The sequence below is a fragment of the Trichomycterus rosablanca genome, chromosome 17 (assembly GCF_030014385.1).
Source record: "Trichomycterus rosablanca isolate fTriRos1 chromosome 17, fTriRos1.hap1, whole genome shotgun sequence".
NCBI lineage: Eukaryota > Metazoa > Chordata > Actinopteri > Siluriformes > Trichomycteridae > Trichomycterus > Trichomycterus rosablanca.
In genome coordinates, this window is record NC_086004.1 from 28,382,694 (window position 1) to 28,410,233 (window position 27,540).

The following is a 27,540-nucleotide window of genomic DNA, read 5'->3' on the forward strand; positions in this document are numbered from 1 at the left end:
TTAAACACCTTTCCTCCTGCCAGTACCATAAATGACTGGCAGGAACATCTTTCTCACATCTCTTAAATGCCTTTGTGCTCACTGGGTGGTTTCTCAAGGTTAGTTAGTGCTGTTTTACAAGCAAATGAAGCTTTTTTAAGATGTAATTGGCACGTATTGCAGACAAAGCATCTGTTACCCTTCAGTCAGAGGGGAACCGTCAGGGCCCTCTAGGTCCTCTGAAAGGGATGTTCTAAAAATAATCTCTTAAATTTAATAATATAATACGTGTTCAGTTTGTAATTTATCTACTCATTATTTGAAAATTAACTTTTAAACAAATACAAATCTGAGCAAATAAATCCTTCATACCTGACTATTCAATTTGTGTCGGAATGTGAAGGGTTCAGTTAAGGAAGCCCCTTTGTTGCCCTCTGCTAGAGAACGTTGTGCTGTGAGGTGGTACAGCTATAGATTTTCAGAGGGCCGAGCAATAGGAATATAATAAAAAACCATTTTCAAATGACGGTAAAACTGACCAATTGTATCGATACAGACAGACAGACATTCAGACAGATAGACATGATAGATAGATAGATAGATAGATAGATAGATAGATAGATAGATAGATAGATAGATAGATAGATAGATAGATAGATAGATAGATAGATAGATAGATAGATAGATAGATAGATAGATAGACACACAGACACACACATAGACAGACATATTTGTTATCTTAATGACAAGTTCCGCCCACTGTGTTAGCTGCAATTATATCTCTGTACAGAACTGTGTTGGTCATGCTTTTTGTTTCTTTGTCTTTGCATTTTGGCGCCACGATTTACTGCTCGCTTTTGTTTTGCAATAACAACAAATAATGATCAAATACTGAACCTTTGGGAAGGGGGTTTATACTTATTTATCTGAAGCTACTTGGCCAGTATGACCGCGGGTGTGAATTTACCAGAATGTTTTTTTTGTTTTTAAGGTAACAGATAAAAAAGCTAAAAGTTGGCATTCTAAGCTTTATGATACAGTCTGTCTTGGCGAGGGGGGTAGTGGGCTGAGGTGTAGGAGTCACGGTTCGCTACCGCCTTCAGTATTTTAAGTTAAAAGCAATTTAGTGATTGCAGAGACGAGACGGTGCATGATAGCTGGCCACAACTTTTAAAAGGTTTAAATTGCTGTGTATTCAGCAGATGTATCACTTCACTGCTCCCACTCTCCACCAGACTGGCGAGGTCCTTTCTAAACAACACGTCCCAGACAGTAAAAAACCTAAAAGCAAAACATCACGTAAAAATAGTGCTGCATTTACAACGATCGAGGTTAGAGCTAAACTCATCGCTGATGGACGGAACAGACACGAGAAAATATCGAGGGAGAAAATGGAGAAGATAAATGCAGTTCAGAGAAATATTAGGAACTGACTGTTCTTGTAAGTGGCATCAAGGCCATAGCCATGAACTAAACTTTCAGGGGGACCAAATCTACAGGGAAGGGGGTTCCTGGGTCCTGCAATTCTAAAATATTCCTGCCATATGAAAGACTAATGGGAACACTTAGGGGTATTCTATCATTACGCATTTTAATTGGAATATACATCAGTATATTGAAATGGGCGGCACGGTGGCTCGGTGGGTAGCACTGTCGCCTCACAGCAAGAAGGTCCTGGGTTCGATCCCCAGGTGGGGTGGTCCGGGTCCTTTCTGTGTGGAGTTTGCATGTTCTCCCCATGTCTGCGCGGGTTTCCTCCGGGAGCTCCTCACACAGTCCAAAAACATGCAGTCAGGTTAATTGGAGACACTGAATTGCCCTATAGGTGAATGGATGTGTGTATGTGTGTGTGTGTCTGCCCTGCGATGGACTGGCGCATCATCCAGGGTGATACTGCGTGTCTTGCGCCCATTGAAAAGCTGGGATAGGCTCCAGCACCCACCGTGACCCTGATTGGATAAGCGGTTAAGAAAGTGAGTGAGTATATTGAGATGGACATTTTGACCATATCTGAACATTAGGGGGGAACACATGCCCCCAATTTGTATTTGATTTTACCAAACTATTTTTAAGAGGCTACTACATTCCACATGGAACCACAGGTCTAATGTGTTTACAGCTTGCAGGCAGGCCATGTGCTCTGTGTCTATGACTCTGTGTCCGACGGATAGCCCAGAGCCCTAACTGCTAAGCTACCACAATGACCAGAAGTATCGTCTACTGGACGATGACCCAAACATTACAAAGGAAGGAATGGCTTAATCAGTAACAAGAGCATTTAACGTGACTTACTTTAGCTAACAGGCGAGTGAGGAATTTCAGTTAGTGGAGGAACTTAATGAGCAGTAATAGATGAGAGGAAAGTTTCGTGCTCCTGTCTCCTTTACTACATTAGAGTAGCATTTTTTGTTTGATGCAGTTTCTCCCCTTTTTCTCCCAACTTTGTAGCGTATCCAATTACCCAACTGCTTTATGCTTCCTCTGTACTGATGTTGATCTCTGATTGAGGAGAGCGAGACGTGTGCGGTGAAAAGATGCAGTCGGCTACTGCACACGTCTCGCTCTCCTCAATCAGAGATCAACATCAGTACAGAGGAAGCATAAAGCAGTTGGGTAATTGGATACGCTACAAAGTTGGGAGAAAAAGGGGAGAAAATGCATAAACAAAAAAATGCTACTTAATGTAGTAAAAGGAGACAGGAGCACGAAACTTCTCCTCATTATTACTGCTCATAAGTTCCTCCACTAATGAAATTCCTCACTCGCTGTTTTAGTACAGTAAGTCACGTTAAGCTTTGTTCACGTTAAGCATTTTTTGTATGGCCTGAGTCGCTTTTACTGTGTCATATCACACAGTTCGTCTCATTGGAGGAGCTTTGAAAAGGTCAGCGTAAAGCACAGCGGCAAGCTGAACGGCACCCCATAGGAAACAACGGCACAGCAGCGCAAAAGTGGTTTAGCCGCTTCTCATGTGAATGTGCATGCATTTTATTTTACTGGACTTATTTTAAAGAGGTTCCTACATTCCACATGAAACAACAGGTCTAACGTATTTACAGCTCTTTATACCTCACCTCCAGCATCTCTTACATAACTCAGAAGTTGATTTTATTGACCGAGTCCTCGACCTTGGACTTATCTAACTCTGCAATATGGCTGCATTTAAGCTGGAGACCACAGTGGTGCGTTTGCCTGTAATTTATAACCGTAGAAGCCTGAGAGGAAAAAAAATATATCTATAGATTTAAGAGATCAGAAATTTGCTCTTACATGCAGCTTTAAATAAAGCTCGTCTGTCACGAACATGAGGGTTTACACAAGTCATCACTATCATCTACAAGCGTAAGTACATTGTTTAAAACGTGTTATTATAGTTCACGCCAATGCACTCTGTCCTACAAAACACACACACACACATACACATACACACTGGAACGCTGATAAATATGAAATATGTCTTCCAGCTTTCATACACCTACACAATCAAATTGTGCAGTAAGTCATAGTTTGACTAATCCCCGTTTGTGCACATTCAGCACAAAGCCTGCGAGTGTCTGACGCTTCTGAGGGGGAAAAATATTAAAAGCCTGTTCTGCTGGGCATTTAAGTTTGACAAGAGAGGAATTTACAGTCTCTGTGGTATTGTATAATAGAACATCACTTATTCAGTTCAGACTCACTCTTCAAGTCTGCATCACTACTGCCTCCAAGTGCTCGGACGGGAAGCTGGAGACTGAATAATGACCTCGTTCAGGAACAAGAAATTATAAATGAGAAGGAAACAAATCACAGCGTTTATATACCGATCAGCCATAACATTAAAACCACATCCTGGTTTCTGCACTCACTGTCCATTTTATCAGCTCCACTTACCATATCGAAGCACTTTGTAGTTCTACAATTACTGACTGTAGTCCATCTGTTTCTCTACATACTTTTTTTAGCCTGCTTTCACCCTGTTCTTCAGTGGTCAGGACCCCCACAGAGAAGATATTATTTAGGTGGTGGATCATTCTCAGCACTGTAGTGACACTGACATGGCGCTAAAATGAGTGGATCAGACACAGCAGCACTGCTGGAGTTTTTAAATACCGTGTCCACTCACTGTCCACTCTATTAGACACTCCTACCTAGTTGGTCCACATTGTAGATGTAAAGTCAGAGACGATCGCTCATCTATTGCTGCTGTTCGAGTCGGTCATCTTCTAGACCTTCATCAGTGGTCACAGGACGCTGCCCACGGGGCGCTGTTGGCTGGATATTTTTGGTTGGTGGAATATTCTCAGTCCAGCAGTGACAGTGAGGTGTTTAAAAACTCCAGCAGCACTGCTGTGTCTGATCCACTCATACCAGCACAACACACACTAACACAACACCAAGCCATCATGCCACGCCCTTGCATTGGGCAATGAACTATGTATGATCTGGCTTTTTTGGGGTTTTTTTGCCAGAACACCCTTATACATGTAATGTTTGTATGTTCCTTAAATTTTTTCTCCCAGTCTAGTCATATCCAAGCACACAAGCACTGAACCCAGGTCTTTAGGGCTCCTGCAGCTGCCACCACTTAATAATTAATGTCAACAATTGATAAATTATTGCAAAGAAATTATGATTAAAAACCCACAGACAAGCATTCGATACCTTGACATCCAGTCGTGCTAATTACTAATAAGGACAAAAATAATTTGACATTTTTTAACACACATTAGATTTTATTTACACTTTATGATAAGAAAATGGAGACAAAACAGCAGGCAGTGAATAAAAGTCTGTTTATTATTTTTAACGTTTGTAATTTACAATTCCCAAAGTCAGACGCTGTCGGAATGGTGTGACTAGTCATGCCAACCTGATATCATCCGCACCTTTCACGCTTTAACAGAATTCAATCTGTGCCGAGATTTCCACCTTCACGCTCTTCCCATCATACCTGATTCATTTAGTCACCTAATCAAGCTCGGGATTTAATTAGCCGTCCGTGTCATGCTTGGTCACGGTGTCATAACTGATTAAACCGCGGCCGAACCCCAGAAATGGACCGGGGACGTCAGATTTCTGCAGGATGGACGGGGCGCCGCCATCGACTCTGTGTCCACGTGTGCATGATGTTTCCTCGGCATGTTACACGCTCAGAATGAAGCGCTTGACCTGTTTCAGGTATTCGGGATTGAGATAATCCTGCAGCTCGTCCTTCCTCGTCCACACGGAGGAATCCTTCCGTAGAGGCAGGTGGGCACCACCGGACACGATGGCTTTGAAGAAAAAGACTTTTGCTCCTATTCGGCTCTCCGTCCGCACCGTTTTGGGAAATCTGTATTTGTAGAAGCCACATGGGGCGTTGCCCAGAAAGGTCGCCTTCAAATCTGCACCTAGGTCACATTAAATAAGACCAGATTAGACTAGGATTAGCAGGATGTACAGAAATATACAAATATATTTAGAATTTGATGCAACATAGTCAAAAAAGTTGGGACAGATGCTTGTTTACCCCTGTATTACATCACCGTTCCTAAAAAAAGTTACTTATTTATTTTTATATTTTGAGAACTGATGACATGAGCTGTTGCGGTTTTGCATGTGGATTTTTTGCTTTTTCTTGCTGTTGTCCGATCCTCCTGTTCTGGACTGCAGCCAGGTCAGTCAAGCACATACACTCAGTGTCTATGAAGCTTTGCTCTTGTAGCAGGCAGAGCTGAGCAGAATTAGAATTAGGGAAAACTCAACCTTCCAATAGATAGCCCAGAGCCCTAACCGCTGAGCTACCACAATGACCAGAAGTATCGTCTACTGCTGCGTTTTTCACATTTTTATTCAAGGGACTCACACCCCGCTGCTGGGGGATCCCTGATTGCATTCGAGGAGGGTATATTGCTGCTAACGCCCTCTCCGACCAACACGCAGTCCCTTCTATTTGCCCATGCTTTTTGTACAGGCGTTTGAAGACCCCACCCACTTAGTCCGGTCTTCCCGCCCATCAGACACAGTGGCCAATTATTGTCTGCAATTATTGTCTGTGCCCGCTAGATGGCGCCCAGCCGACTGGCAGCAGAGCTGATATTTGAACTGAGGTGTTCAGAATCTCGCTGCGCCACCTGGGCACCATGTCCATGATTTTTTCCGCAACCCAGGCAACACAAACGATGGAAATATACTTAATTGATTGAAATGGTGGCAAGCTGGTCCCACTGTGGTTTACAAGCTGTAACGTAAAGCCTCCACAAGGGGGCCGTTGTGTATAAGTTCATTTCATGTTTATGTGCCTGTTAAGATTCGTTTATTTCATTATTATTTTTTTTCACACTCATGGACAATTTTGTATCTCCAGTTCACCTCACTTGCATGTTTTTGGACTGTGGGAGGAAACCAGAGCTCCCGGAGGAAACCCACACAGACACGAGGAGAACATGCAAACTCCACACAGAAAGGACACGAACCGCCACACCTGGGGATCGAACCCAGGACCTTCTTGCTGTGAGAAGACAATGTTACCCACCCAGCCACTGTGCCGCCCCGCTGACCCAAAACATTACAAAATCGGACTGGAACGGTTAAATCAAGCTCAAATTAAGCATTTAAAACGATTTTTTTTAATGATCAGACTTGAACACACAGTTAAACCCTGAATTGCCTGTATAAATAGCACAATTTCAACAGCACCCATTAAAAGAGTCACTTCTGCATAAGAAATAAATGCTCGTCTGTTACTCGTCAGCACGTAAAACTACCCCGTCGTAAAGCAGCAGAAAGTACGAGCTATAACTTCTCAATTCAGTCCATTTTACACAGATAAAAAAAACACAAGGACATGAAATGAACTCGTGCGTCTCAATAATTATGCTTAGAAAGATAAACACGGTTGGAACGGCAAGCAAAAATTACCAAAGTGTAGCGAAATCAGACCTCCGTTCTCAGCAAGTCGGAGACCCACAGCTGTGGGGGTGAAACTGAGATGCTGATGTGTTTACACACCAGTGATGATGAGGCTGATTTTCCTTACACACTTAGAGTGAATGTATAACACACACACACACACACACACACACACACACACACACACACACACACACACACACACACACACACACACACACACACACAAAGTGAAACCCTACGCTACTGTAACAGCCCCTGATATCTTCCAGCATGTTTAATATGATCAGTGATCAGTCATGGACTACCTGCTGCTGCCACACCCACGCGCCCTCTCCAATGTGCCCACAACTTATCGCTTCTTTTCACCTACCAGGGGTGGGGTGTGACAGAGCCACACACTGCCATCCGTGCAGACACCTCGAACCTGCCTATGAGCCCTATTTCAGCCGTTGTCCCTCCCCACCCCAGGCACACAGCCGGCTGACAGAGCTGAGATTCGAACTCAAGCGCTTATGATCTCAGCACTGTTTGGCTAGCTATGCGGCCAAAAATATTGGGACACCTGACCATGAGCTTGTTGGACATCCCATTTCAAAAACAAATGCTATTTCAGCTATAACAGCAGCCGCTCTTCTGAGACGGCTTCTTACAAGACTTTGAAGTATGCCTGTAGGAATTTGTGCTCGTTAAATCAAAAGGACATTTGTATGGCTGGGCACTGATGTTGGTCAAGAAAGCCTCAGTAGATCCAGATCCGGTTCATTCCAGAGCTGGTGAGGTGGGCTGAGGTCAGGGCTCTGTGCAGGACACTGGAGTTTCTTTAAACCGTTTTCTTCATGTCTTTATAGAGCTTGCTTTGCTGGAAGAGGTAAGAGCCTTCCCTAAACTGTTGCTGCAAACTTGGAAGTGTATTTATTACACCTGCTATGACTAAACCACATGAATTCAATAATAAGACGGTGTGTCCCAATACTTTTGTCTATACAGTGTATTTATAAAGCAGATGATGAATACTGATTCTCTCAGACGGATGTGAGTAAAGCGCCGTGTGAGAGTGTGAACACACATCATCATTAAAGTGAGCGCAGGTTAAACTCCTTCCTGCTACACAGACAGTACAAAAAGAGGAAGGTAGGAGGTGGGCACATTACCTGGCAGACTGGCATCGAGGGCCCGTTCTGCAGTCTGTCTCAGCGTCTCACCAGCCTCCCACGGGAGTTGGGGCATGAGCCAAAGCTTCTCAGAGCCAACTTCCTGTCTCACCAGCAGCACCAGGCCGTCTCCCAGGCAGCGCTCGGCCGAGCTCACGTCTGTGGTGTCAGAAGCTGCAAAACATTTCCAGATCGTTCGCTCACTACGAAACACGGTTCGAATGTTTCTAACGCTCAGAATTATCTATACACATAAAATCATGTGAAAATATCAGAACCCTGATATTTACTGTGGTATAAAAACTAAAAACTGGGGGTGGCACGGTGGCTAAGTGGGTAGTACTATTGCTTCACAGCAAGATGGTCCTGGGTTTGATCCCCAGGTGGGGAGGTCCGCGTCCTTTCTGTGCTGAGTTTGCCTGTTCTCCCCGTGTCTACGTGGGTTTCCTCTGGGTGCTCCGGTTTCCTCCCACAGTCCAAAATCATGCTGCCAGGCTAATTGGAGACACTGAATTGTCCCATAGGTACCCAGCCGCTAGGATGCATAAACCAGTGCATTGTAGTGCCAGTCCCAAGCCCGGATAAATAGAGAGGGTCGTGTCAGGAAGGGCATCCGGCGTAAAAACTGTGCCAAATCAATAATGCGGATCACGATCGGCCGGCGACCCCTAACGGGAGCAGCCGAGGAAATGGATGGATGGATGGATGGATGGACAGATAGATAAAAAGTAAAAACTGGTGTCAGTGCGTCTGAAGTTGCACCACTACTCTGTTAAACAGGACAAATATGCACAAATTTTGTTTAAAACCCCACAAACCATTAGTTCTCAGTGCAGGTTGGAACTGTTTGAATTTTTGTTCCCATGCGTCCTCCAAATCCTGTGCGGTGACGATTTCCTGACCCCCGTAACCCTCTTCATCATCGGAGTCGTAATCGGCCTCCTGTTTTCGGCTCATGCGCTCGGCGTCCTCCAGCAGCCTCAGCTCGTGGTCCGAGATTAAACTTCTCTCCAGCTCCATCTACATCGAGAACCAGAACGCACGTTTATATGTACAGCAGCATTTAAAGATCAAATCTGTCATAGAAAACAATCACTGTAATCTGAACAGAGCAAATCTCTTGATGCATGCTCAATAATCCAGGTACACAAATCCACAAAGTTGAATCAGTTCATCTGGACACAAGTTTGTTGTAGAGAAGTTTGTTCTCTACAACAAACTTGTGTCCAGATGAACTGATTCAACTTTGTGGATGAACAGAGCAAAGTGTTTTTCAATCTCAGTTACCCAGCGTTTAATGTGGCTCAATTTGTTTGCTTGATTGTTTTCAAATAAGTGTGACAATGATTTATGTTCACTATAACACGTCTGTTACACAAGTCAATATTTTTAGAAAATGGGAAATTTATGGAGTACAAATTGACCAGAAAATCAACATGTAATTCCTTCTTAACTGCTGTAAGTAAAAATCAGTAATTATATTTATATATATATATATATATATATATATATATATATATATATAGTTGCAGTTGCAGGGCAGTTGCAGCCCTGTGGTTGAGGTACTGCACTAGCAATCAAAAGGTTGCTGGTTCAAGCCTCATCACTGCCAGGTTGCCACTGTTGGGTCCTTGAGCAAGGCCCTTAACCCTCAATTGCTCAGACTTTATACTGTCACAGTACTGCAAGTCGCTTTGGATTAAAGTGGCTGCTAAATGCCAAAAATGTAAATGCTTGTCTTCAGGGCAGTTGTAGCCTAGTGGTTAAGGTACTGGACTAGTAATCAGAAGGCTGTTGGTTCAAGCCCCACCACTGCCAGGTTACCACTGTTGGGCCCTTGAGCAAGGCCCTTAACCCTCAATTGCTCTGACTTTATACTGTCACAGTACTGCAAGTCGCTTTGGATTAAAGCATCTGCTAAATGTTAAAAGTGTAAATGTCCGTCTTCACTGTGTTCCATGGCATTTAAGGGCAAGCCGTAGCCTAGTGGTTAAGGTAATGGACTAGTAATCAGAAGATCGCAGGTTCAAGCCCCACCACTGCCAGGCTGCCACTGTTAAACCCTTGAGCAGGGCACTTTTCCCCTTAATTGACTATGTACTATAACTGTAATGCAAGTCGCTGTGGATAAAGGCGTCTGCTAAATGCCAAAAATGTAATAAGGTATTGAAGCGGTGTCACAAAATTTAATGACAAATAACTTTTTACACCACCAATGTAATCATTAAATAAATACAATAACATTTTCATCTCACAATAACTGTAAATAATCAGATTTTTTATCTTTGGACATGAAATTCATGTTTCTTAAGTGTATTCAAACTTTTTGACTCAGATTTGTGTTTAAGGTATTTGATAACCGGTCAGTTGCAGAGTGTGGGTGCTGCCCGGCCTCAGGGTTCTGGGAACCTGTTTTATAAATCCGTGCAAGAGTTTGGCATGTTCTCTTCATATCAGCGTGGTCTTACTGAGTACTTTGGCTTTCTCGCACCTCACAAAACATACCAGTAGGTGGACTGGATGCTGCAAGATGCAATTAGGTGTGGGTTGTGCTATTACCCCGGTTCCTGATATGCTTTACACCCACCGAGACCCTGACCAGCATTGAGTCGCAAGTGTAAAAGAATAAATATTAATACATTTAATGACCTGGTACATGAGCTCCATGAACTTCTCCTCCACTGGGCTCCTCTCCTGTGAGATGACCGGCAGCCTCTGTAAACACACCGCGCTGTATAAAGCCCAGGGTGATGGCTGACTTTCAGTCTTCACATTCTGAGCACTGGAGGAAACATTCCTCACTGGACATTTTACTGTCCTCCCTGATCCTACCGTGAACCGCCACAGAGGTCTCCATGCGTACCTCCAACAGGGAGCCGCCATTTCTGCTATAAAGTGCGTCCACAAAATACAACAGAATAGTAAATCAGGGCTGTGTCTGATATAGCACCGTGCTCCCTACTCCCTAGAAAGTTTACGTGTGTTATATTTGCGTAAAATCTAAAAATGTGGATGATTTAGCAATTTTCACTTAATCTGATTTATTGCACAGTTTTATACATGTCTATAAAATTATCTTTTGTTTATGCGTTTTATAAACAGATTTTAAAATACTACCCTGTGTAGTGACTAAAGTGTAATTTGAGACACATCCAGGGTTGTCGATTGTGAGCACAATAAAAGGTAAACAATGTGTTTTTATTTCAAGCATGAATTCTACATTTGTTAAACTTGTAGCTAATATAGAATATAAACAGAAATTAAATGTATCTTTTGTACAAAATTTGGTCTTGTTCTGTATGCGGTGTGACGAAATAAAAGAATAAATCAAAACATTTCATGATCTCCCCCTTCAGACGTCTTCAAATGGAACATTCCATTAACACACGACCCGGCAATGTCATGCGCCTCTGTTGGTATCTTTTTTTCCTACCCGTATTTTAAAATCCCGCCTTCTGTGCGTTTATTGGTTATTTTTAGAGAACTCTGGGCGGATATAAAATATTAACCAATCAGTGTGCAGAAATTTAGCTTCTACTATCCAATCACAGGGAAGTAGGCGGGATTTGTCGTAAAACGGGTTGTTTAAAAACAAACATGCTGTTCTGATAGCAGTGGCGAATTTGAAGTAAACGAATGGCATAAAAACAAGATGTATAAAATGAATTCTGCGTTATCAAGTTTTGTAAGAGGAGCATGTCAGCATCTTCTCCAGCCTCTGAATTCAACCTGTCGGACAAGGTAATTGTTGGGTGTTTAAATAGCGAGAAATACACGTAGTTCTGAATGAAGTGTGTGTGTGTGCATCTGAACTAAAATAAACTCTCCAGGACTCCAGACCGTAAGCTTGTTTGAGATCAACACCATGGGCATTAATGTGGAGTTTATTTCCACATATTTGAAATAAAATAGAAGGGTCTTCTTGGGTTTCTCCAAGATTCCCGAGTGTGCATGTGGGAATTTGTGCCCATTCCTGTTTAAAACATTTATTTTAGGTAAGGCACTGAGCAAGAAGGTCCTGGGTTTGATCCCCAGGTGGGGCGGTCCGGTCCGGGTTCTTTCTGTGTGGAGTTTGCATGTTCTCCCTGTGTCTGCGTGGGTTTACTCCGGGTGCTCCGGTTTCCTCCCACAGTCCAAAGACAAAGCCTTGTGAACTGATGAATCTTGATGAATGTATCGAGTAACTACCGTTCCTGTCATGAATGTAACCAAAGAGTGTAAAACATACCCTTGAAATCCTAATAAACAAACAAACAGGTAATGCACTGATGATGAAGGAGAGAGTCTGCATTCCAGTTCATCCCAAAGCTGTTTAGTAGGGTTGTGAGGGCATTCTGTGTCTCTATGGGAATCGATTAGTGCACAGGGATGCGCTCATGATGGGACAAACATATAACTCTTATTATAATGTATTTATTTATTATTTAAACGTCATGTTTACACACTTTAGTTACTCATTACATAAGATTCACCAGTTCACAAGTTCAATATCAACAGTCACAGTTTGGACTGTGGGAGGAAACCGGAGCTCCAGGAGGAAACCCACCCAGACTTGGGAAGAGCATCCACACAGAAAGGACCCGGACCACTCCACGTGGGAATCGAACACAGGACCTTCTTGCTGTGAGGTGACAGTGCTACCCACCAAGCCACCGTGCCAACAACTCTTATTTTAAAAATACTTTTTTTTTTTTTTACATTTATTAGTAATAAATTGGGCTAAAATACTTAATTAGGAGGGGTGACCACATACTTCTGTCCATATATTGTTTAATGTCACCCTTCATTTTGTACATTAGGATGTTAAAATACCCTATTTCTATGCTTTCTTAACATGCATAATTTTCATTTAAAAATTGTAATACATTTTATTAATTGTTGATTTTGATGCAGTGGAGGAAATGTCCTGCGCACACTGTACTCGAGTCCCGTCCGGTTACAAGAAGCTGAAATTCAAGCACAACAGGACACAAGTGCAGGTCCTGCAAAGAGCTCCAAAGAGTTCAGGTAGGTCTTCAGACGTGGGTTTGGGGGATATCACTACATCTTGAGGGTGTGTGAATAAATTAGGTGATTTGTAGTTAGAAAACCTTCACAATTAGCACAAATGAAGCTCAGATCTCTGGTGTAATTTTATTTCCACTAAAGTTTCTGTTCTATTTTTCCCCACAGTTTTTATCCTCCGTTTCCAGGACAGGACAGCGGCTTAAGGTGGGGTGGCAAAAGCTTTGAAGAATTACCAATCGTGCACATAAAAGCCACCTATAACAAGTAAGCAAAATCTGTTGAGCTAATCCGAAATGGAATTACGCACAGCAATCATCACACGGCCATCAAATCTAGACTAATCGTGTCCTGTAATTAAGTGATTTAACGCTGATCACACTGATTACTTTCTTCTGTCCAGCACTCATATCCAGGTGACGGATAGTGTGGGTCAGTCTCTTGCCAGAACTTCATGTGGCACGGAGGGTTTCCGAAATGTGAAGAAGTCCACACCCATCGCAGCTCAGACCACCGGAATCTCAGCTGCTGCGGTAAGAGGTCTAGTTTAACAACATACTATTTAGTTAAACGAATACAGTTATAGTGAGAGAGCCACGTCACTGGTAGCAGCAGTACCGGAGATCCAGGGGTTTGAATTTCGGGTGGAGCTCACCAATACAGAATGCGCAATACATGAACCTAGACATTAAGGGACACATCAGTGCACCCTTAGTCCAGTCCCAAGTCAGGATAATAGGAGGGTTGTGTCAGAAAGCATCCGGCGTAAAGACTGTGCTGGATCAAATATGCGGACGCCTGCTGACAGGAGCAGCTGAAAAGAATCATTCACACAGATAAGTTATAAGTTTATAGGTTAATATAATGGCCATTTTACTTACTTTCATAATTTTGTCACTTCTCTTCCTAGATTATCAATTTGATAAAGAAAGTTCTTTCTTTGCGGCATAACCTCAACTGTTTGTAATCAAGACTTAATCTGGTCCCTTTTTTATCGAATTTAGAGTATAGTTGTGTAGGAAGCATGGGTTACAGTTAGTAATTGTATACATACCGAAAACTGGCAACCAACATATGAATAAGATTTTGATATTCACCCTTGTAAATCATTTAAATAAAACAAGCTCCACTGCTGTCCACCAGGTGGCAGAGCTGCTCCTTTCAGTGTGCGCGATGCATTTTTCACTTGAACATATTTAAGAAATGAAAGTGTTAAACATTCTTGTGAACCTGTTAGAAAAGTCTCGGCCCTCTTGTAAACACGGTCAGCTAATTTACTAATTATAATGGTGAGTCGTTTTAGCCAATTAAACACAGTCAGACTTCATTTCAGCAGCTCACTTAAAATAAAAGACAGCTTAAAGCTTTTACAGTGAAAATGTGTCATGATTTTGGAGAAAATATGTAAATATCAGCCTGGAATTATTTTCAGATAAAGCAGACTTGAAGTGGATAATACGAGGGCTCATCCGGGGTTCAGTGCCCAAATCTGACATTTGCAACTCAGCCCCTGGGATGATGTTTTATGGACAGATAAATAAAAATAAGTACATTTTGAGCAGCCAGGGTTTAGTCATATATTTCTATTTATTCAGTGTCTGTTTTACCACCTGTTTATCCTATTCAGGATTGCTGTGGGTGAAGGGTAGTAAATACTCCAGTCCGTCACAGGGCAAACACACACACACACTCACATTGGGGCAGTTTTAGTATCTCTAATTTACCTTACTGCACATCTTTGGACTGTGAGAGAAAACCAGAGCACCCAAAGGAAACCCACACAGGGAGAACATGCAAACTCCACACAGAAACAGTGCTACCCACCGAGCCAGCATGCCACCCCTGTTCTATCATGTGAAAAGCATTTTATTGAAATGTGTGAAGTGCTTTAGGTGCTACATTATGTCCTGGATGACTTGCTATAAATGAGGGATGGTTGAAAACGATTGAGTAGAATGTAAGGCTATGTGTTTGTGAGCTAAAACTGAGGTGTAGCTGGCTTGTACTACTACTTAAAAGGAGCAAAATCAAAGTTATGGAGCAACCTCTGCAAATTCCTGTCTTGTATCAGAGTAAGGTGCTGTGATGAGACCTGAACTGAGCGGTTCATGTCTGGTTTCAAGCTCTCTTGCTAATAAGAGGGGAACTGAAATGTCAAATATTAGTATGAAATTATAGAACGTGTAGTTGCCGTTACTGCTGATAAGGTTGTGCAATCACTTATTAAGCTAAGATAAATATAGTTTAGTATATACACCGATCAGCCATAACATTAAAACCACCTCCTTGTTTCTACACTCGCTGTCCATTTTATCAGCTCCACTTATCATATAGGAGCACTTTGTAGTTCTACAATTACTGACTGTAGTCAATCTGTTTCTCTGCATGCTTTGTTAGCCCCCTTTCATGCTGTTCTTCAATGGTCAGGACCACCACAGAGCAGGTATTATTTAGGTGGTGGATCATTCTCAGCACTGCAGTGACACTGACATGGTGGTGGTGTGTTAGTGTGTGTTGTGCTGGTATTAGTGTATAAGACACAGAAATGCTGTTTTTAAACACCTCACTGCCACTGCTGGACTGAGAATAGTCCACCAACCTAAAACATCCAGCCAACAGCGCCCCGTGGGCAGCGTCCTGTGACCACTGATGAAGGTCTACAAGATGACCGACTCGAACAGCAGCAATAGATGAGCGATCGTCTCTGACTTTACATCTACATGGTGGACCAACTAGGTAGGAGTGTCTAATAGAGTGGGCAGTGAGTGGACACGGTGTTTAAAAACTCCAGCAGCGCTGCTGTGTCTGATCCACTCATACCAGCACCATGTCAGTGTCACTGCAGTGCTGAGAATGATCCACCACCTAAATAATACCTGCTCTGTGGTGGTCCTGTGGGGGTCCTGACCATTGATGAACAGCATGAAAGGGGGCCAACAAAGTATGTAGAGAAACAGATCACAGTCAGTAATTGTAGAACTACAAAGTGCTTCTATATGGTAAGTGGAGCTGATAAAATGGACAGTGAGTGTAGAAACAAGGAGGTGGTTTTAATGTTATGGCTGATCGGTGTATATGGATTAGTGTTGGACTTGTTGAGCTATCTGCACATTTATTAATTTAAATAAATAAGTTGTTCCTCAACTTTGTTTTTCATTGAAAAGTTTAATGTACATTGAGTTTATTTCTCCATACACCTGACAATTAGGAGAAGGTACACACATATTATTCAGTTATGTTTATCCTTTACCTTCCGTGTCACCTCGGCGGTGTGCTCGTAATTTCATCAGCGTCTGTCGGAGGGGAGTTAATGAGAAACCTGACGGCGGTTCTGCACATAATGACCGCACGACTTTATTCCTCCAGCCATTCATTTATCGTGCGGACACCGACGCCGTCCGTGTAAATCAGTCGTTTCTGCAGAGGCCTCGCGACGCGACCCCCCGCCGTTGTTTTGCTTCAGTGCTTTATTAGATCTTAATAAACAGGTGCCTCAGTTTGTGATTGTTTTCATTTTTGACAGAAGGTGCAGGCGAAGGGGGTGACGTTCGTGCGGGTGCTGGTTAAAGGACTGGGCCCCGGCCGCTTGGTAAGTATTTCTAATGCTCGATTTCATTCAGCCAATTATATTTTATGTAGGTTTTTTGTTTTAATGAAAACTTGTTACCTGAATTCAGCAGCCTGTGTTTCCTAGAAATGTTCTGGACCTTTCTGAGAGATCTTAATGAGCTGAGAAATAAATAAATAACCAGCGGGTAACATCATATTTTTGCTCATTTCTTTATTTATTGAATATGGGCAAGCAGGGCTCTAAAGTATGTATATAATCTATACGTCTGCAGCAGAAACATAATCGATCATTTCTGGTCACTAAAACGTGTCATTAATCGCATGATTCATGTTAAAACTGCTGAATCCTGGACTAGTTATCAGAAGGTCACTGGTTCAAGCCCCACCACTGCTGCCACAGGTTGCAGTTGCAGTTGTTGGGACAGTAAAGCATTTACCACTTTGTAATGTTGCCGTTCCTTTTCACCACACTTAAAAGACGTTTTGGCACCGAGGAGACCAAGTGATCTAGTGTTTCAGCTTTTATTTTGTCTTAAGACACGTCTTAAGATGTGCAGCAGTACGGGGGGTCGTCGTGGTTTCAAATTTCTCCACACATTCTCTATTGGGGACAGGTCAGGACTGCAGGCAGGCCAGTCCAGTACCCGTACCCTCTTCTTCCGCAGCCACGCCTTTGTATTGTGTGCAGCAGGTGGTTTTGCATCGTCTTGTTGAAAAATGCTGGACGTCCCTTGAAGGCAGCACATGTTGCTCTAAGATCTCAATGTACATCACAGAAGTGTAAATGACCTTTGCCAAGGGCACAGACACGCCCCATACCATGACAGACCCTGGTACTGATACACCCCCATACCATGACAGACCCTGGTACTGATACACCCCCATACCATGACAGACCCTGGTACTGACATGACCCCATACCATGACAGACCCTGGTACTGATACACCCCCATACCATGACAGACCCTGGTACTGACACGACCCCATACCATGACAGACCCTGGTACTGATACACCCCCATACCATGACAGACCCTGGCTTTTGGGCTGATAACTTTTTGTCTTCGGTCCAAAAAAGACCTGGAATGCTGATTCATCTGACCACAATACATGTTTCCACTGTGTGATGGTCCATCCTAGATGCCTCCGAGCCCAGAGAAGTCGACGGCGCTTCTGGACATGTTTAACATAGAGCTTCTTTTTTGCACAATAAAATTTTAAGTATCATTTGTGCAGTAACTCCGTATTGTAGTGCTTGACAAAGGTTTGCCAAAGTAACTGCATTTGTATTTTATTTGCATTTTCCATACTGTCCCAACTTTATCTGATTTGGGGTTGTAGAATAGAAATAGAATTTGGTATAACTCCGACAAGGTTTAAAAAAAAGCATGAGCGTAACGTCTAAATACTATAGTAAATATTTTGTATCGCTCAAACGTCTGAAATGAATCTGTATACATCTTTTGGCCGGATCACCCAGCCCTAGTTAAGACGGCAAATTGAAGATGTGGGCAGGGAAAAGCGAACCTGATCCGTGGTGAACCACCATCTGTGAAACGTTGTTTGGGCATGTGTGGCTGCCAACGGAGCTGGCACTGACAGCAGGGTGAATTCTGCAGCGTATGAATAAAATCTCGTTTGTTCCTGCTGAGGGAGAGCGATCCCGATTGTACTGTACTGGCAACCGTGGATGGTTGTAGATCTAACCCACTGAACTGAACTGGAACTACAGAACCGTCTCCACATCACCGGCTTAGATCACTTTATTATTAATACCAGTATTAGAACTGATACCAGTGCTGATCTGTTGTGGAGATCCTGAAAATCTGATCCCCACAAATCTTGTTGGAATGGGAATTACTGAACAAAAAAACACCAAGCAGAAGCATCAGTGCCAATACAAAAAAAAAAGATTTCCAGTGTTTTCACTGACCAACGTGATCTAAATCTTGCTTGATATGAGACATTAGCTGCTCAACAGGTTGCCATCGTTTGTTTCCCTCTTAATGATGCGACATACATTGATCAGCCATAACATTAAAACCACCTCCTTGTTTCTACACTCACTGTCCATTTTATCAGCTCCACTTACCATATAGAAGCACTTTGTAGTTCTGCAATTACTGACTGTAGTCCATCTGTAGTCCGATCATTCTCGGCACTGCAGTGACACTGACATGGTGGTGGTGTGTTAGTGTGTGTTGTGCTGGTATGAGTGGATCAGACACAGCAGCGCTGCTGGAGTTTTTAAACACCTCACTGTCACTGCTGGACTGAGAATAGTCCACCAACCAAAAATATCCAGCCAACAGCGCCCCGTGGGCAGCGTCCTGTGACCACTGATGACGGTCTAGAAGATGACCGACTCGAACAGCAGCAATAGATGAGCGATCGTCTCTGACTTTACATCTACAAGGTGGACCGACCAGGTAGGAGTGTCTAATAGAATGGGCAGTGAGTGGACACGGTATTTAAAAACTCCAGCAGCCCTGCTGTGTCTGATCCACTCATACCAGCACAACACACACTAACACCATTGAAGAACGGAGTGAAAGCAGGCTAAAAAGATATGTAGAGAAGCAGATGGACTACAGTCAGTAATTGTAGAACTACAAAGTGCTTCTATAGGGTAAGTGGCGCTGATAAAATGTACAGTGAGTGTAGAAACAAGGAGGTGGTTTTAATGTTATGGCTGATCAGTGTATATGTAAATATATACATTTGGGTATCAGCATGGGTTTAATAGGTTTTACATTAGACCAGTTTACCGTGCTAGGATCCAGGGTTCGACTCCCCAGTGATGCTATCAGCCAGTCTTGGTATGTACATACATAAATGATTGGCTGTGAGGCTTTGTGGTGGATTGGTGTCCTGTCTGGGGTGTGTTACTGCATTGCGCCTGGTGATTCCTGGTAAACCCGACCCACCGACTGTGACCAGGATAAAATGGTGGAATAACATGAAACTGAGAAAATAAATTGGCTTGTTTATTTACTCAGATTTTGGGGTTGCTGAGCGATTCATGGTGCAGCACAGAATCAGCATGTGTGCATTGCATCTGTGATCGCATCGTTTAAAGCCTGTTGGTTACTTATGAACGCATCTTTTACCACATTTTTAAACTTAACTGTAGTCATAGCTAGTCTTTTTTAACCTAAGGATGTCCAGACACCCTGTACAGCTTAAATTTTGGGCACAATGTGGCCTAATTGCGCTTTAAAGTGTTCGTACCAAGAGCCCCAGACACTAGCACTGCTCTCCTAATGCGTCTCATAAACCAGAATCGTAGGTGTTTGTCTACTGGTGTAACATGAATGCTTACCTCTTTTTTATTTTTTATTTCTGTCTCCCCCGGCGCCCTGGAAGCCAGCGCGGTTCTTATGAATACAAATTTTCCAATCAGTTAGACGAGGCTGACCGTTGACCCGGTGGCACACAGCAGGCTGCTGGGTTGAAGAGTGCAGAGCGGGGAAGGATATTAAGGCAGGGTTAGAATATAATGAGCTCTTTTAGAAGCGATCTACATGACTTCTTTTTCTTAGCCTTGAATTCACGCTAATGTTAGCACGGACGTGTCAGCGGGAGGCCTACAGTAATGGCGAGACTGAAATACAGAGGCTAACTTCATGGTGATTAGAGTTGTTACCGTATAAGAATTTCATTTTTAATGGTATGAAATATTCTGTTGATTTTCTGTAAAAGCTAAATAGTCTCTTATTAAGTAAACTTTTACTTTATGAACTATATTAATGACGCTACATGAACTGTGTTTGTATTGTCATAGAATTCTCAATACACATGGAAGCTTTATTAGGGTTGTTGACACCACTAGATGGCCGTTTGACTATTGACCAGTTTAGAGGAAGAAGCCAGTGTTTGTGAGCATAACACACGACAGCAGACAGCAGTTGATTTATTAAGAAACTGCATTTTATGCTCACTGAATGGTTTACGAAATTATGACAAATTATTTTCGAAGGTAAATGTTGACAATATAGCAAAAAATACAGAACCTGGCACCCCGGTGGCACAGCAGGATTTTCCTCTAGCACATCGGCGCTGGGATTCTGAACTTCCCAAGTACTGGTCGGCTGGGACCACTAAAGTCTGCTGGATGTGAAAAAAACGGAGTAAAAAAGGGACGGGGTCTTCAATGCTGTGGACCCTTGTTTGCAGCCCAAGGCACCAGTACAGAGGTGGAGGAGTGCGGGGGTCAAAACGTGACTGTGCATGAAACTAGCCTCACTTGTGTATCCACCAAAGTATGGATGAATAAGAAGAGCTCGGTGGACCGTGGGGGGCCGTATTTGGACACCCGTTATGTAAATATATATATAATATTAGTAAGTGCGTGTTGGTTCACAGTTTAAGCACTTAGTGAAGAGGCGGGTCTTTAATCGTCTTTTGAAGATGGTAAGAGACTCAGATGCTCAGACAGGGGAAGTTTGTTCCATCACTTGGTGTCGATTCTCTGTCCTCTTACCAGTTCACCTGCGTATTGTGGAATGTTTCAAAACAGGAAAACTTTTCACTTTTATTTTCCCACCGTCCCAACTTTTTTTAACGTGTTTTTGTTTTTGTAAACAAGAAGAGCTCGGTGGACCATGTGGTTATATCAGCTATTGTTGAGTGGCGGTTCTTGATGCAGCGCCGTCTGAGGGATCGAGGATCACGGGCGTTCAGCTTAAGCTTGCACCCTCGGCCTTTACGCACTGAAATTCCTCCTGATTCCTTGAATGGTTTAATGATATTATGCTCTGTAGAAGGAGAAATATGCAAATCCTTTTCAATCTTTCTTTGAGGTTCATTGTTTTTAAACATTTCAATCATTTTCTCACACATTAGTGGACAAACTGGATCCTCTGATCATCTTTAGTGGGCCAGTGATAGCTCAGTGGTTAAGGTACTGGACTAGTAAGCAGAAGGTCGCCGGTTCAAGCCCCGCCACCACCAAGTTGCCACTGTTGGGTCCCTGAGCAAGGCCCTTAACCCTCAATTGCTTATCGTGTTCCGCTCATTGTGTAAGTCGCTTTGGATAAAAGCGTCTGCTAAATGCTGAAAATGAAAATGTAAAAATCTTTACTCATCAAAGACTCTCAGCCTTTCCTGGATGCTGCTTTTGTACCAAACCATGATTACGATCACCTGTTTGGAATCACATAATTATTTAGTTTTTTCACCTCAGTATGAGCCCTAAATTGCCTCCGTCCCAACTTTTTTTGGAATGTGTTGCAGGCCTGAAATGCAGGAATGGATGTTTATTAACAAATGAAATGAAGTTAAGCAGATAAAACATGAAATATCTTGGGTTGCATTTTCCATACTGTCCCAATTTTTTTTTCTGTTTTGGGGTTGTAATTTAATACTTTATTAGTGTTGTGTTGTTGACGGCACTAGGTGACCATTTGACTACTGACCAGCCTAAAAGGCGGTGTTTGTGGACATAGCAGATTGCAGAGTTATTATATTAAGAAACTACGTTTTTTAATTGTTTATGAAAGTAAAGGTTAGTAATATGGCCAAAAAAAATCAGCTTCTTTCATTCGGCAGTCAGTTACAAAAAGTAAAAAAGGAAAGTAAATAGAAACATCGTTTAAAGAAATTAGGAACGAAGCACAATGGTGTGTGTGCTCTTACAGGGACTCGATCAATAATCAGTACTGCGATGCTTCACGCTGCCATTTTTCAATTGATTGTTTTCCAAAACTGCACGCTTCAGACTGCTTTAATCTGCACTTATTCGATTGCAGCTCACTAACAACCACAAAATTTCTTTGTTATAGAGAAGCACAATTTTAGATCTTTAATGTCGCATTTAATGATGTGGAACAACAAAACAATTCCAACATTTACACAGCATGAAGCAACACTAAGCTGTATATATATAAATATATACAGTGTATCACAAAAGTGAGTACACCCCTCACATTTCTGCAGATATTTAAGTATATCTTTTCATGGGACAACACTGACAAAATGACACTTTGACACAATGAAAAGTAGTCTGTGTGCAGCTTATATAACAGTGTAAATTTATTCTTCCCTCAAAATAACTCAATATACAGCCATTAATGTCTAAACCACTGGCAACAAAAGTGAGTACACCCCTAAGAGACTACACCCCTAAATGTCCAAATTGAGCACTGCTTGTCATTTTCCCTCCAAAATGTCATGTGATTTGTTAGTGTTACTAGGTCTCAGGTGTGCATAGGGAGCAGGTGTGTTCAATTTAGTAGTACAGCTCTCACACTCTCTCATACTGGTCACTGAAAGTTCCAACATGGCACCTCATGGCAAAGAACTCTCTGAGGATCTTAAAAGACGAATTGTTGCGCTACATGAAGATGGCCAAGGCTACAAGAAGATTGCCAACACCCTGAAAGTGAGCTGCAGCACAGTGGCCAAGATCATCCAGCGTTTTAAAAGAGCAGGGTCCACTCAGAAAAGACCTCGCGTTGGTCGTCCAAAGAAGCTGAGTGCACGTGCTCAGCGTCACATCCAACTGCTGTCTTTGAAAGATAGGCGCAGGAGTGCTGTCAGCATTGCTGCAGAGATTGAAAAGGTGGGGGGTCAGCCTGTCAGTGCTCAGACCATACGCCGCACACTACATCAAATTGGTCTGCATGGCTGTCACCCCAGAAGGAAGCCTCTTCTGAAGTCTCTACACAAGAAAGCCCACAAACAGTTTGCTGAAGACATGTCAACAAAGGACATGGATTACTGGAACCATGTCCTATGGTCTGATGAGACCAAGATTAATTTGTTTGGTTCAGATGGTCTCAAGCATGTGTGGAGGCAATCAGGTGAGGAGTACAAAGATAAGTGTGTCATGCCTACAGTCAAGCATGGTGGTGGGAATGCCATGGTCTGGGGCTGCATGAGTGCAGCAGGTGTTGGGGAGTTACATTTCATTGAGGGACACATGAACTCCAATATGTACTGTGAAATACTGAAGCAGAGCATGATCCCCTCCCTCCGGAAACTGGGTCGCAGGGCAGTGTTCCAGCATGATAATGACCCCAAACACACCTCTAAGACGACCACTGCTTTATTGAAGAGGCTGAGGGTAAAGGTGATGGACTGGCCAAGCATGTCTCCAGACCTAAACCCAATAGAACATCTTTGGGGCATCCTCAAGCGGAAGGTGGAGGAGCGCAAAGTCTCGAATATCCGCCAGCTCCGTGATGTCGTCATGGAGGAGTGGAAAAGCATTCCAGTGGCAACCTGTGAAGCTCTGGTAAACTCCATGCCCAGGAGAGTTAAGGCAGTTCTGGGAAATAATGGTGGCCACACAAAATATTGACACTTCAGGAACTTTCACTAAGGGGTGTACTCACTTTTGTTGCCGGTGGTTTAGACATTAATGGCTGTATATTGAGTTTTTTTGAGGGAAGAATAAATTTACACTGTTATATAAGCTGCACACAGACTACTTTTCATTGTGTCAAAGTGTCATTTTGTCAGTGTTGTCCCATGAAAAGATATACTTAAATATCTGCAGAAATGTGAGGGGTGTACTCACTTTTGTGATACACTGTATATGAACTTCGAGATCTCAGAATGCAACTCAGATTTACATCATTTCAGCTACATGTGTGAGTCGGATGAATACAGGTCCGAAGAATTCACTGCTTAAGCTTGTAGCTCGATCTGATTGGGGAGCAACGTTGCATGTGACCTACTGTCATGTTTTTTAATGCATTTATGGGCGACACGGTAGCTCGATGGGTAGCACTCACCTCACAGCGAGAAGGTCCTGGATTTGATTCCCAGATGGAGCGGTGGAGTTTGCATGTTCTCCCCATGTCTGCATGGGTTTCCTCACACAGTCCAAGACAAATTCCCACAGACATACTTTAAAGTCTAGTGAAAAGCCTTCTCAGAAGGAAGGTTTTAGCTTAATTTTAGGAGAATTAGAAGCTCCGTGTGAAGCTCCACTGTGATAAGATTATTTTTAGTCCTGTTATAAGTATGTATATGTTAGCCAGTTATAAATAGTTGTTAACATTTTTGTTGGAAAGGTTATACATGTTTTTAAAAGAAAGAAGATTGCAAATGCATGTTTAAAATCCACTCTTCTTTGTAGCTTGTGGTTTATAAATTGATTCTGGAAATGCTGCTGTTAAATATGCTTCACAGTTTTATTGATACATTCAGTTTCCCTTAATTTCTTTTCTGTTTCTCTGTGTTCAGTCTGCCATTAAAGGGTTAACCATGGGAGGACTGGAGATCGTGTCCATCACGGACAACACGCCGGTTCCACACAATGGCTGTCGGCCTCGTAAAGCCCGGAGAATTTAAACCCCGGTAATCCGGTCAGCGTGTTGTGGTAAACAACAGAAGCCTGATCTTCCAGCAGAGATAAACACAACACAAACATCACGCCGTCGCTGAATTCTGACGGTTTAGCGGCTTAATGGTTTCACTCTGACACCCACGTGTCACATCAGTGTTCAGGCTGTTCGGTGGGTAGATTTGTGGTCTCTGCTTTGTTTTATTCTCCTGATCTGATCTTGGAGAAATAAAAGAGTTTATATGATGATTACCTTTTGTTTATGCTTCTGTACTAAAGCTCATACATGTGGTAAAAATGCTAATACAAAATAAATATTAATAAATAGAGATATAACACCAGTGCAGCAAAAAACAGCAGCAAAGCAACAAACCTCCTTTTATCCCCTGTGGATTTTTCTTCTCATTTTAAACATTTTTGTTTTTGCTTATAAATACAGATTTTTGTCAGTAAATGTGTAAATATAAAATAAACATTTGAACTGTAAGTATATTAAATGATAAACAGAAGTAGCAGAATTTTTCCCCTTAATTGTAATAAGCTAAAAATAACAAGATATGTCTTTATTTTAATTATTATTTTTTTTTAATATATAAGTGAGGGGTAGCACTGACGCCTCATAGCAAGAAGGTCCTGGGTTCGATTCCCAGGTGGGGCGGTCCGGGTCCTTTCTGTGGGGAGTTTGCATGTTAAAATCCTAATTAAATAAATAAATATATGTGAGGTCATGTGGCGCAGTGGTAAAGCACATTTGTCACCGGTCCGATGGTGGGAATGCTGGATGGTATTCCTTATAACTGCTGCAGTTACGACCTCTGCTGGCTGATTGATGGCGCCTGGACAGAGACGCGGGATAATGGGGATTGGTGCGTGACTGTCTGTGCACGATACGGATCTCCATATGAACCTCATGCAGGTGAAAAGAAGTGATCAGCTACTGCACTCGTTGACCAGGAGTGTAGGTCTGCAGCAGTAGAGGAAGAGAAATACAATCGGGTAATTGGATAAGACAGGATTCAGAAGAAAATTGGGAGAAATTCATTAAAAGCGATTAGAATAGAATTTCTTACATTATATTCTGATACATTAGATAGATTATGCTGGTCCAATGGTGGGAATGCCGGAGGGGATTCCTCATAACTGCTGCAGTTACGATCTCTGCTGGCTGATCGATGGCGCCTGGACAGACATGCAGGATAATGGAGATCAGTGCACAAACATATCTCCATATGAACCTGTCTAGTACAGGTGAAAAGAAATGGTCAGGTACTTCACTCGTTGACCAGGAGTGTAGGTCTGCAGCAGTAGAGGAAGAGAAATGCTATCCGGTAATCGGATAAGACAAGATTGGGACTGAAATTAAGAGAAATGCATTAAAACGTTCATAAAATATTTTCTTTCATTATATTCTAATATTTTAGATAATGCACTACCTACAGGTTGGTATGTGATTTATTCTAGCAGTTATAATTGTTTTTAAAACATGCCACTGTGAGCTGAGTGCTACAAGTCCAGAAACACAGATAAACATTTTCCTGAATCAATAAAATACAGCAAAAGGGAAACCGAGAAAAAGAAAATAACACACAGCTAAAGAAAACAGTGTAATATAGATAATATGGATTTTCTTGGCCTTCCTGCCTACCTATAGAGAAAAGCTGAATAGCTTGTATGGATGTCGAAGACCATTTCGTCCTAACAAGCCACATCTGGAACACATCTGTGCGAGCCGAACCACTGCATTTAATGAGCCAGCAGTTTTATAGCTATTTTATTATGCCATGACATGACAATTTTAATGAAATGTCAGTCTATTTCTGCTACCTCTGTATGTGCAAGTGTGTGTGTTTGTGTGTGTGTGTGTGTGTGTGTGTGTGTGTGTGTGTCAAGACTCTAGGAAAGGTCAATAATCATACGCCCACCTCAGGTGAACAGAATAGAACGTATAGAATCTGTGTGTTGAAGGTGCATTGAAAGTAGGACGCTTGGTTGTCTCTTTTTCTGTCGCTCGTCTATATCTGAAGCGCTTCTTAATTTGTGCATGATAAAGACGTTCGCTGACACATGAAGGTGATGGTTATAAGTAAGGAAATGGGTTCTTCTTTTCGTTACCGGCGGGTTCTTTCGACGCTGGTTCAGTTTGAACAATGGGAACTGTCAGTCTAATGCACACTTAGGAATGTGTAATCATCGGCGATATTAAAAATGTCAGTTCCGCCTTACAGAACGTCTTATTCCGGGGTGACGGGCGCGGCGCGGTGCGGAACAGCTCCCTATAAATAAATGGACTGTTGTAAGGTTATTGCCCTTTCCTAGCGTTACATCAGGTGCTGCGTTGCCTAGGCAACGGCAATTAGCAAGGACTCGGGCGGGCGCTCGAATACGAGTCTGTCCCTCGTACCCATGGCAACCAAGGTCAGGCCCCGCAAACACACGTCTGCTTTCCAGCGCTGGTCCACTTTCGGCGCGCCCATTAAAGCGAGGGGGCTAAGAGAGCATTAGGCTGTGTGGGAGGCCGAGCTGAAGTGCGCCCATGCGCCCGGGCTTATGGCTCCTCTTTAGCCCCGTATTAAATCTGTAATTAGGAAACGAAGTGCTAGTGTTACTACCCAGGGGTCGATGCGTGGCGTCACCTTCGCATTAATAGCCTTCGCGAGGCCTGGACGGA

The 27,540-nt window shown here is 42.7% G+C and overlaps 2 protein-coding genes across 2 annotated transcripts; one reads left to right on the forward strand and one right to left on the reverse strand.

Annotated features, from left to right (window-relative positions):
* Positions 1–4,737: 4,737 nt before the first annotated feature.
* Positions 4,738–10,920, reverse strand: mrpl46 (mitochondrial ribosomal protein L46). The gene is made up of 4 exons (XM_063012838.1): positions 10,656–10,920; positions 8,825–9,026; positions 8,007–8,180; positions 4,738–5,351 (listed from the first exon to the last, which is right to left on the reverse strand). The coding sequence occupies exons 1-4, from the start codon at positions 10,887–10,889 to the stop codon at positions 5,104–5,106; spliced, it is 858 nt and encodes a 285-aa protein (XP_062868908.1). The 5' UTR covers positions 10,890–10,920; the 3' UTR covers positions 4,738–5,103.
* Positions 10,921–11,609: 689 nt separating this feature from the next.
* On the forward strand, positions 11,610–25,121 carry mrps11 (mitochondrial ribosomal protein S11). Its single transcript, XM_063012969.1, has 6 exons — positions 11,610–11,747; positions 12,900–13,013; positions 13,179–13,277; positions 13,414–13,543; positions 16,534–16,599; positions 24,773–25,121. Exons 1-6 carry the CDS (start codon positions 11,659–11,661, stop codon positions 24,878–24,880), a joined length of 606 nt encoding a protein of 201 aa, XP_062869039.1. The 5' UTR covers positions 11,610–11,658; the 3' UTR covers positions 24,881–25,121.
* Positions 25,122–27,540: the final 2,419 nt, after the last annotated feature.

Excerpts from the sequence above, each read along its gene's own strand:
- mrpl46 (XM_063012838.1), bottom strand. The coding sequence starts at position 10,889 with ATGGCGGCTCCCTGTTGGAGGTACGCATGGAGACCTCTGTGGCGGTTC. Across the intron at positions 9,027-10,655 it reads TCATGGAGCTCATGTACCAG|ATGGAGCTGGAGAGAAGTTT; the intron begins GTCATTAAATGT and ends TTCTCGATGTAG. Across the intron at positions 5,352-8,006 it reads CCTCGATGCCAGTCTGCCAG|GTGCAGATTTGAAGGCGACC; the intron begins GTAATGTGCCCA and ends AATGTGACCTAG.
- mrps11 (XM_063012969.1), top strand. The coding sequence starts at position 11,659 with ATGTATAAAATGAATTCTGCGTTATCAAGTTTTGTAAGAGGAGCATGT. Across the intron at positions 11,748-12,899 it reads AATTCAACCTGTCGGACAAG|TGGAGGAAATGTCCTGCGCA; the intron begins GTAATTGTTGGG and ends ATTTTGATGCAG. Across the intron at positions 13,544-16,533 it reads CCGGAATCTCAGCTGCTGCG|AAGGTGCAGGCGAAGGGGGT; the intron begins GTAAGAGGTCTA and ends CATTTTTGACAG.